Raw genomic sequence first — 10,352 nt, 5'->3', positions numbered from 1 at the left:
GGTGCACTGTAGCAGTGCGCCACCAGGCCGGCCCGAACTGTATTTTCTTAAAGTTAATTTTTACTGCATATTAACTCAATTTAATTTCTTTTTTTTCCTGGTGGCTGGCCAGTACCAGGATCTAAACCCTCGACCTTGGTGCTACCAGCACACGCTCTCTCAAGTGCCCTAACCGGCCAGCCCCTTGCCTGTTCATTGTAAAAATCAAACTCGCAAACACATTTTCAATAGGCTTTTTTGGAAACATTGACAAGTTGATGCTAAAATTTATATGAAACTGCAAAGGGCCTGAAACAGCCCAAACAACTCAAGAGGGAACAAGTTGGAAGGCTTAATATAAGCTACACAAACAAGGCACAGGATAGACATTTAGATCAATGTACATAATAGAGAGTATAAAAATAGACCTATACCTATAAGGTCGGTTGAGTTTCAACCCAGGTATTGAGGAAAATCAGCTAAAAGCACGTCTTTTTAATAAATGTTCCTGGATGAACATATGGAAAGTGAGCCTCAACCCCTACCTCAAAGCATACAAAACAATTAATTCAAGATGGATCATAGATCTACACATAAAAGCTAAAACTATAAATTCTTCTTTAAAAAATATTCTAGAGTTCTCCTAAAAATATCTTCTAGAAGAATATCTTCATGTCATTAAGAGAGGCAAAGATTTCTCTGAGAGCACACAAAAACTACACATAAAAGAAAAAAAAAGTTATGCACTATAGCAAAATTAAAAACTGCTGTTCAACAAAAGACTTTGTTAAGAAAATAAAAACGCAAGTCATCAGGTTGAGAGAAAAAGGTTCACAATATGAGAGGGTATTTCAGAACATTCGTGGAGGGCTGGCTGGTTAGCTCAGTGGATTAGAGCTCGGTAATAACATCAGGGTCAAGTGTTTTGACCCTGGTACTGGCTAGCTGCAAAGGAAAAAAAAAAAAACTCCTACGAATCAAAAATTAAAAATGCAATCATTTCAATTAAGCAATGTGCAAAACACTTACAAAGATACTGCAAAGCTGCAAAGGAAGAACATATATGAATGTCATTAGAAAAATTGCAAATTAAAACCACAATGAATTACCACTTCACACCCATTAGAAGAACCAAAATTGAAATGTTGGACATCAAGACTTTTGCTTCCATCTAAGATGAAGTAATAGGGAATGGATTTGCCCTCCTGCCTAAAACTACGGCAAAGAATAGGAAAGAAACAGTGATTCCTGAAAGAAGAGATAGAACTGTCTCAATAGACGCAGGAAAAAAATCATTCGATAAATTCTGACATTTGGATAAAAACTCTCAGCAAGTTAGGATGAGCAAGGAACTTTCTCAACCTGATAAGGGGCATCTAAGAAAAACCTATGGCTAGCATCATACTTAAATGAAACACTCTGTGTTTGCGCCCTAAATACTGAGTAAAGCACAGATACCCACTCTCACTACTTTTATTTGACATGGTCCTGGAGTTCTAGCCAGTGTAATAAAGCAAGAAAAAGAAATGAAAGACAAAGATTTGGCAAAACAATAATTGAAAGGAAGATGTAAACCTGTCTTTACTCACTGATAACATGATCGTCCATGTAGAAAATCCCACTGATTCTACAAAAAAGAATACATTTACTGGAACTAATGAGTGAGTTTAGGAAGGTTGTAGGATACAAGACCAATGTACCAAAATCAGCACTAGCAGCAACTCATGAAATGGAAAGAAACAATTCCATTTAAAATAGCCTACTAGCTTCTGTACTAAGACAAAGTTGTGGGCATAGAGGGAAGGGGAAGACTCAGGAGAGAAAGGGCGTGGTTGTTGGACCGGCCCGGTGGCGCACTGCGCTAGTGCGCCGCTTGGGAAGTGCGGCAGCGCTCCCGCCGAGGGCTCGGATCCCACATACAGACCGGCCACTCACTGGCTGAGCAAGGTGCAGGGGCAACACCGAGGGTTGCGATCCCGTTGCCGGTCCCGGTCCGGTACGGGGGTGACACTGAGGGTTGCGATCCGTTGTCGGACACGGAAAAAAGACAAAAAAAGACAAAAAAAAAAAAAGAAAGGGCGTGGTTGCTGAGGCTTTGCCAAATCTTCTGACCCCACTGGGCTGGCAGACAACAGGTGAGAAAATCTCACCCTCTGAGGCTGGGGGGATAGAAGCTCATCTGCAGGTCGAGACACAGGAAGCTGGCGGCTTCGATTTCCCTCAATGACACACGAGAGCAGGGTGCCTGTCGACAGCAAAGAGGATGTGTGGGGAGGTGGAGGAGCTAGGGCAGGAGGCCCATGAGAGGGCCGATGGTCTCGCCAGAAACAAAACATCCCATCTCCTTGGAACCGAAATGAAAGAATGGAAGGAGAGTGGGCAGTGCAGACCCTGGATAGCCTGCGCCCACCCCTGCCCTGGCCCTACTTCACACAGGCTTCCAGGAGCAATCCCCACCTGCGAAGGGCATGACTGGCCCACAGAGCTGAACCTAGAGATGCTGGGGAGGTGACACCCCAGCCTCCCTCAGCCAGGAGAGATGGCACCAGTGGATAAATGGATAGCTCAATGGCTTTCCCTCTTCACCTTCCTCCCCCACTCACCTGTACACAAGGACCATGTTCCCATGTCAGCTAGCTGCACGCGAGGCTCTGTCTCAGGCTCTGAGGATGCCACCACATCCCTGGAGTTCAGGATCCTCAAGGTAGGGCAGTTCCAGATGATGGCAGGCACCAAAGGTGAGGCTGGGGGTGAACCAGAGTGAAGGGGAGAGTCTCCAGTGCTGAGGGAGTCCGAGAACGGTGAGCCTGGGTGATGGGGGGAGATGGGAAGGATGTGGCCTCCTAACTCTCCAAGTAATCAAACACATTCAACTAGTAAAGGGACACCTGAGGTCACTCCTCACCCACTGGCTGGGAGAAGATGTCACACCACTGCACCCACCGCCTCCAGGTGAGCGGCGACCTCGGGTGTCTCTTTGACGCCACGTTACTCCCAGCATCTCCACGTGGTGGCGGTGTTGGCCCAGAAGCAGAACTCTGGCAGGAGGCCACTTAAACACCAGTGGCCCCAGTGAGCCACAGACACAACCAAACTAACTCTTTTGATAGGAAAGCCTGGGCAGACCAACACCCTCATGTTACAACGGAGCGGGGAGGCAGGATTTCGGTCAATTAATCCTAACAGTCCGTGACCAGAGTCTAGGATTCCACAACTCCATGTTGCTGTTGGGGTTTTTTAATCCCCAAATTCTATTTTCTTCCCATTCTTAGACTCTCCATCTATGGCTCCCTGCTTGGAGAATAAGATCCCAGGTTCTGAGGACTGTACTTATTCAACTGCTCTGGGTTCTACCATCTGTGACTGGGTGATTCCCACATTTCATGGGCTCGTTCATGCAGCCGATCAGCATTGACCACATAGCCACACAGAGAGTCAGAGGTGATAGCCCTGCCTCTGTGACTCTCAGATTCCATCTTCGTTTGTTTTTTCCGTACAGAGATCCACAGCTCCCCACACATCGCCAGTCCACCTCCAAGAACAGCAGAGATCAAGCACTCTTCTATGCGTCTGTGCCTTAAATGAAGAGATGAGGGATGTGGAGCTTGGAAGATTGGGGGTGTCAACAGAGAACGATACACCCGATGGACCCCAGACTAGACTTGCAGATCAACAAAAGCTGCCGTGAGAGTTCAAGAGCTGTCCACTGAGGACACACAGATGGCTTTGGCTTATGAAGAGACATTCTCTGGACAAGCCCTTGTTGGTGTCCTCCTAGCTGACATCCGGAGGCACAGGCTGGTGTGGGATGAGTGTTTGGGTTGACAGATATTTCCTTTTTTAAAAAAAAGATGACTGGTAAGGGGATCTTAACCCTTGACTTGGTGTTGTCAGCACCACGCTTTCCCAATGAGTAACCGGACATCCCTATATGGGATCCGAACCCACAGCCTTGGTGTTATCAGCACCGCACTCTCCCGAGTGAGCCACGGGCCGGCCCAGGTTGACAGATATTCCTAAAAGGAGGACATGGAAGAATCCCCGAGGGGCAGGGGTCCAGAGAACAAGGTCTGGCCCATTTCCCCTCACTCTTCCCACTTTGCCCTGAGCCTAGCTTCTCTGTACCAGGAGAGGACTGACCTAAGGATCCAGTCACTTCCATGGGGTCTAATCTGATAAAAGGTCAAAATGGAGTGCTAAGGGGTTGTTTGAAGAGCAGACTGCTAGAGGTGAGAGCGCACAGTGGGGCGATATCTTGAGATAGACTAGATTTGTTCTCAAAGAGATTCCCCCAGACCTCTGAAAATATTCTGTCCACTAGACCACAGGGGGCCCAGCCGGCTGGGCCCCTCCCCCACCATCAATATTAAAATAGGTGTCCCATGTGAGCCAGCTCAGAAAATCAACCGTGCACAAAGGGCACACTTGTACCAGCTCACCCACCCTCTCCTGCCTGCAAAGACACCAAGCACACAAGCCCCATCCTCACAGTCTCCCACCATGGGGGCTGTGGGGCGATCGGCCTTCTGAATCCCAAGTCCTGTAGTAGAGATGGTCCATGACTTAATGATGGTTTGGCTTTAAGACAGTGAGAAAGCGACACGCATTCCGCACACGACCCACACAACCACTGGTTTTCACTTTCAACGCACTAGTGCCTTAGTTACATGACCTCTCCAGTACTTAATTATGAAACAGGCTTTGTGTTGGCCGATTCGCCCAACCATAGGCTAACGGAGGCGTTGTGAGCACGCCGAACGCAGGCCAGGCTAAGCTAGGACGTTCCGTAGGTTGGTTGCATTAAATGCATTTTTGACTCACAATATTTTCAACTGACGTTGGGTTTATCCAGCTGTTACCCCATCGCAAAATTATTACACATAATCTACAAAGAAGACAAGTGTCAGAGAGACGGAGAACCCAATTCCGCTTCATCATCCCGCTCAGCTCCCATACCCAGACGGTGAGATCTGCTTCCCTCGACCACACAGGGCACACAGTGGGCCTCAAAGCATGGTGGGGCCATCATCACACCACTCCAAGGGCTTGGAGAAGACATCCTCCAACAGTTTCCAGTAAGAACCTTCCAGAGAGCAAAGAGGATGCGAAATTTGACAAGGGATCTGGGCTGGGGAGAAGGGACTTTTAGAATGTAAATGTAACTACAAACTAAGATACGACCGCACAGCCAGATGAGATAGTTAGGAGGAATGCGTTGAGGTGACTTAACAGGTGACGTGCCACCATGGGGGTGGCAGAGAGGCCGCAGACACGCACACCTCCTGAGCAGCCTCACGCAGAGGACAAGGTGACCGCAGGAAGACAGTACTGAGCCAGAGGCCACGTTTGCAAGGCCCTGCTGGGACGCACCGTGTCAACAATCCCAGGGAGACTGGCGTGATGTGAGTGTGGAAGTGGTTCCTGAGGTGCAGGGGAGATAGACCGGGAGCGTGGAGAGGCAGCCACAGACAGAAAGAGCCAATCATGACTCTACAGGAGGACTCATCGGCTGTCACAGAAGACACATAGAGACCAACAAAGACCAGACAAGCAAACTGAGACAGGTGGTTGGGCCGCAGACCTGGGTCTGTGGTCCAGAGAACCCATCACATGGCACCAGCTCGGGGGTACAGCAGCATCATTTTTCCCGGGGCAGTTCTGCCAAACGACGTCTGTGGCTCAGCCCCTGGCTGCTCTCTATAGAGCTGCAGTTCCCAAATGGTGTGCCAAGGCACCCCATGGCACTGCAGCAAATTCCCAGGGTGCCGCAGAATGTTTTCAAATATCCAGGGAGGCGCGGCCATCCCGTCAGCTCAGACACCTCCTGGCTCCAAGTAGTTGCGTTTCAGCTTGGATGGTGCTATATTCCTTTCAAAGATTTGTGAAGCGGGGTTTGGGGACTGTTGCTGTGATCGAAAGAAAGCAAGTACCTACTACGTGCCCATCAACACGGGATAGGAAGGTAAGGTATCACTTCCCGTGGGCAGATAACTGTGGTTATTTGAGAACAAAATAAAGTATTATTTATTTCTCTGAACTGATGTGAATTATTTTGTTTCAAATAGCTACTAATTATTAAGTCATTTGGACCTAATTACTTAATGAACAAAGCTGTTAGGTATTTCTTTTAGCCTGAGGCACTGCAGAAAAATGACGGCACAGAGGGAAAGTTGGGGACCCTCTATCTTTGACCTCAAAGGACCCTGTGGAGAAAGTGTCGGCAGAGTGGCCCCCACATGACAGGTCAGGGAAGCTTCCAGAAAGAACTAAACACCCAACAGACTGGAGGGTGGGGGTGGAGGTAGAGGCGGCACTTCCTCTTCTGACCCTAAACCCCACCTGTCCTTGTCACTCCCCCCTGTGGATGGGTTACATCTGAAATCCAGCCTGCCCCGCCCAGATCAGGGATTCAAACCCCGCTGTGGACGAGGAACTCCCCACGCACAAAGCAAACTGCCCATCAGAGATGCCTCCCTCCCCCCACCTCAAAGTGGCATCTGCCAAAGCTCCTGGGGCAAGCAGGGCCTTCTTTCTCTTGGGGGTTTATTCTGGAAAGAACACCCCTACCCCCCGGGGCCTCCAGCAGCAGAAGACAGTGAGGCAGCAGTGTTGTTTTCTCCAGGATCACCCATAAATAGAGTTTTGTTTCATCAAAGTCATGGCTGATCCCTCGAGGCTCAGCTCCAAAGCCGCTCCCTCCTTCAAGTCTTCTCAAATGCCCCCCTTTTGTTCCCAGAAGCTCCTTCCCCGTGCCAGCTTCCGAAGTCTCACCCACCACCCCGTCCTGCCCTGTCAGATCCACCTCTGTGTCTGGCTGGCCAATGGGAAGGTCCGTGGGAACAGAGCTGGGTCACCCTTGCCTTCAGCATACTTACCAAGCGCCACCACCCCCCGTGCCTGCCAGCGTGACGAGGGCACAGACACCATCCTGTGCCCAGCTGTATGGTCTGGTAGGGGACGCTGACCACTCCAGGCCAGTCATAGACAGTTCCCTCTGTGCGACAGCAGAGGGCGTTCCCAGGGAGGCCCCCTCGCTCAGCTGCACCGTCGGGGAGGGACCTGCAGCATCTTTGGCAGCGCCACCTGCTCCAGGGCTGGACTCTATCTGGAAGCCAGGTTGCAGGACTTCAAGCTGCAAGGTAGGGAGCAGGAAAGAGTCCCGCATGCTTGGGTTCCATAGAAACCTGCCTCTCCTGCAGTCCTCTACACCGACGGGGATGGCCCCGGCTCCCACACACTCCAGGGCTCCTGGGGAAGCCCAGCTGAGCCAGGACAGAATGGCTGCCATTGCCCTGTCCAATCAGACTCCAGGGGCTTAAATGGGACCCAGAAAACAGGAGCAGGATCCCCGCTCTTGCACATCTTGGTGGTTGCCCACAACCTCCCTGTGAGCCTGCTCCAGGGTCCTGCCTCCCATTTGGGGAAGTCCCTGTCCTGCTCCACCGCCTCTCTGCTGTCTACTCCACCGCACCCCAGCCCCACTCGGGGCCAAGGCTCTCGCAAAGACCGCAGGGGGTGAAGGGAGATTCTCCACATGGCACGTGTGCTGTGGAAACAGCCGGCTGCGGGGAAGCCCCCAGCCCAGTACCACCAGCCCTGGCTCCCCCCACGTTACTGTCCTGAAGGCATGTTTGATGATTCAGGTCTTCAGAGAAGGGAGCCCTCACTGCGAGCCGGTGACCAGGGCGGGGCTAAGTTCTCACCTGGGCCCTGCCCTTAGAGGGGGACCTTCAGTTCCCGGCTCCTCCCTTTACCTTCTGTGACATGGGGTGGCTGCCTGCTCGTGGCATGCCCTTCACACCCTCCAGTTAGCATGGGCAGAGGGCGTGGGACCTAATGGGGGAGGAGAAGCAGCAAAGAGGACAGAAGGGGCTTGGCGGGTGAAGGGCAGGAGAGAAGGACAGAGAAGACAGTGCCACCTGCCCCGTTGGGTGGGATGGCTGCAGAGGCTCATCGCAGCAGCACCGGGCTCGTCCTGCAGGTGGGCACGGACACCCTCCTTCGTGCCTCCACAGCCAGCGGCCTCTGGGAAGCTCCCCATCCCAGCTCTAATCCCGGGCCCCAGAGCTGGGGAGGCGGAGGCAGGGGGGCCTGCTCCTCGGGCTAGAGCCCCCACCCCACCCCACCCCACAGCCCAGGTTCCCCAGTAATGCGATAATTGGGTGGGATTTTCAGTGAGAGAGAGGGAAAGTCCAGAGAAGGATGAGCCGGCTCCCTTCCCTCCCTCCCCACCCCAGTCTGCTTCCAGAATGCTTCTCTCCTTCCCTGCGAGGGTGAGGGGCGTGCTGTGACTCAGAGGGGGGAGACGGGCTGGGCATGCGCACACTCAACTGGATCTGGATTCCAACGATGGGGTGGAGAAAGGGAAGGGACTCCTGGCACAGCCGCCAGGTGACCCCTGGGACGGGTGTCCACAGGACCACGGTGTCCCCAACTCCAGGCTTCCTTTGCAGACATGGAAACCAAGGTTGGGGTGGGGGCGACCCGCCGCTGATTCTCCAGCCAGTGCTAAACCTGAAAGGATGGCACAGCCGCCCTCTGCCCTGAGAAACTGCACAGAAATGGCCATGTGCCCGTCCTGTGGCCTCTCCGTGGGACACACACACTCTGCAGGCCACATAGGGAGGCAAGGCTCCGGGCTCTGGGGAGTGGACGGTCCACCCAAGAAGAGAAGTTGTCATTTCTAACTGCAGTTCTGCTCTCGGTAGCTCCTCCAAGCCTCTTTCCTCAGTTCCAAAAAACCCAAAAACGAAAAAACAAAACAAAACAAAAAACGGTGACAAGAATTCCTGCTGAGCTTGTGTCGCGGCGTCTCTGTGATGCGGACCAGCCACCTGTGCGGAGGGTGCCTCTTCACTGTTATTGCTGTCAGCGCCCTGGGGGAGCTGGGAACAATTTCCGACTTAGATCTTCCCCTCCCCAAATTACAAAACTCCCCAGGCGTCTCCCAGGGCTACAAATGAATATGGGACTGGCCCCAGCAGAGCTGCCTGCCACGGACTGAGAGCTGGGAAACTGGCCAGTGACTGTGTGTGACCTTGGACAAGTCACTTTCCCTCTCTGGTCTTGCCCTCTCTGTCAGCATGTGATGATACGGCTTACCTGCGCTGTGAGAAACCCCCCTAGCTGGAGACACTAGGCAGCCCTGGGCAGACCGGAGCTCGGTGGTCCCAGAGCTAGGGCGAGTGGCTCACTTTCTCCACCCCTCCCCCCAGCAGCAGGGCCTTCCGCGTTCTCTTCCCTGGTGGGGCGTGCAGGGAGAGGAGGGAAGGGTCAATTCTTGCACCCCCGAAGACTGTCCCCAAACGTGACCTGCTGACGCGTAGCTGCACCTTGGACGCCCACCCAGTCGCTGTCCCCAGGGCAGACCTCGCCCTTGCCGGCCCCTCTCCGCCCACCGAGACGCGCCCAGGTCCCACAGGTGGGGGGTCGGGCCACAGGCAGACTTGCTAGGCTCGAGGTCGGCCCGAGGTACCGCCCCAGACAAGCGTTCCCCCGGGCAGAGTGATGGATGACGGGGGAGCCGCAGCCCAGACACACTGAGGGCAAGAGACAGCGCGCTACAGAGCAAGAACAGGAGCAGAAGCGGACTGTGCGTCCCACGGCGAGCAGCGGGCGCGGGCGCTCCAAACCCAGCGCGCGTCCCCNCTGTGCGGGCGCGGGGTCCCCAGGGCCCTCTCGGAGAGCCCCCCGCCCGGGTGTGCCTGGCAAGGAGTTGGGAGGGGCTGCTGGGGAGAGAGGTGAGGATGGAGCACAGCATCGGGTTTGTGGCTTCCGAGTGAGGGTTTCCAGGACCCCGCGCCAGACAGGGCCGCGCTGCGTCCTCCACCCCAGACGAGGCGAACTGCGGGGACACCTTCCTCAGTCTGGAAAACCAAAGGACGTGTCCTAAGGGGCTGGCTCTCAGGCCTTCCGCCTCCACTGCACGTATCCCGGGGGAAGAGGTAATCCAGGCGACTGCTCCTGCGCGACACGCAATTCCGTAGAACCCCCACAGGCAAGGGTCACTGCAGCCCCAGAGCCAGGGCACCCCGAGACGCCCGAGATGTGACGAACACAGTGGGACGAACGTGGGCGCCGAGGGGCCCGGGGGCGCCGCCGGTGGAGACCCAGAGTTGGAGAGAAGCCTCCCCGCAAATATGCACCCCCCCGACCCTCTCCGACGGCTCGCCTGGAATTATAATAATTACGCCGAGGGAAAGGAGGGCGACTGAGCAAGCCGAGGTACATCTAATCCGATAATAATTTTTCTCTTCGTGATGGTTCAGGAGCGGGGGCGCCTGGGAGGGGCCGTGGGACGGGGCGCGGCCGGGCGTGACGGGCAGCCCTGGGCCGGAGGAAGACTTTGCGAGACGCTGCGAGGCGGCGGGAAC

At 53.9% G+C, this 10,352-nt stretch overlaps 1 protein-coding gene across 1 annotated transcript in view; it reads left to right on the top strand.

Annotated features, from left to right (window-relative positions):
- The first annotated feature begins 9,490 nt into the window (after positions 1-9,490).
- The window catches only part of LOC103605695 (protein Wnt-3a), a 43,201-nt gene continuing 42,339 nt past the window's right edge, over positions 9,491-10,352 (top strand). Inside the window, exon 1 of the mRNA XM_008590322.1 lies at positions 9,491-9,719. Within this exon, the coding sequence (XP_008588544.1) occupies positions 9,491-9,719 (229 nt within the window). The remainder of the gene's footprint in view (positions 9,720-10,352) is intronic.

The sequence above is a fragment of the Galeopterus variegatus genome, unplaced genomic scaffold, assembly GCF_000696425.1.
Source record: "Galeopterus variegatus unplaced genomic scaffold, G_variegatus-3.0.2 Scaffold5989, whole genome shotgun sequence".
NCBI lineage: Eukaryota > Metazoa > Chordata > Mammalia > Dermoptera > Cynocephalidae > Galeopterus > Galeopterus variegatus.
Note: the sequence above shows the minus strand (reverse complement) of the source record. Positions and strands in the feature narration are given on the sequence as shown.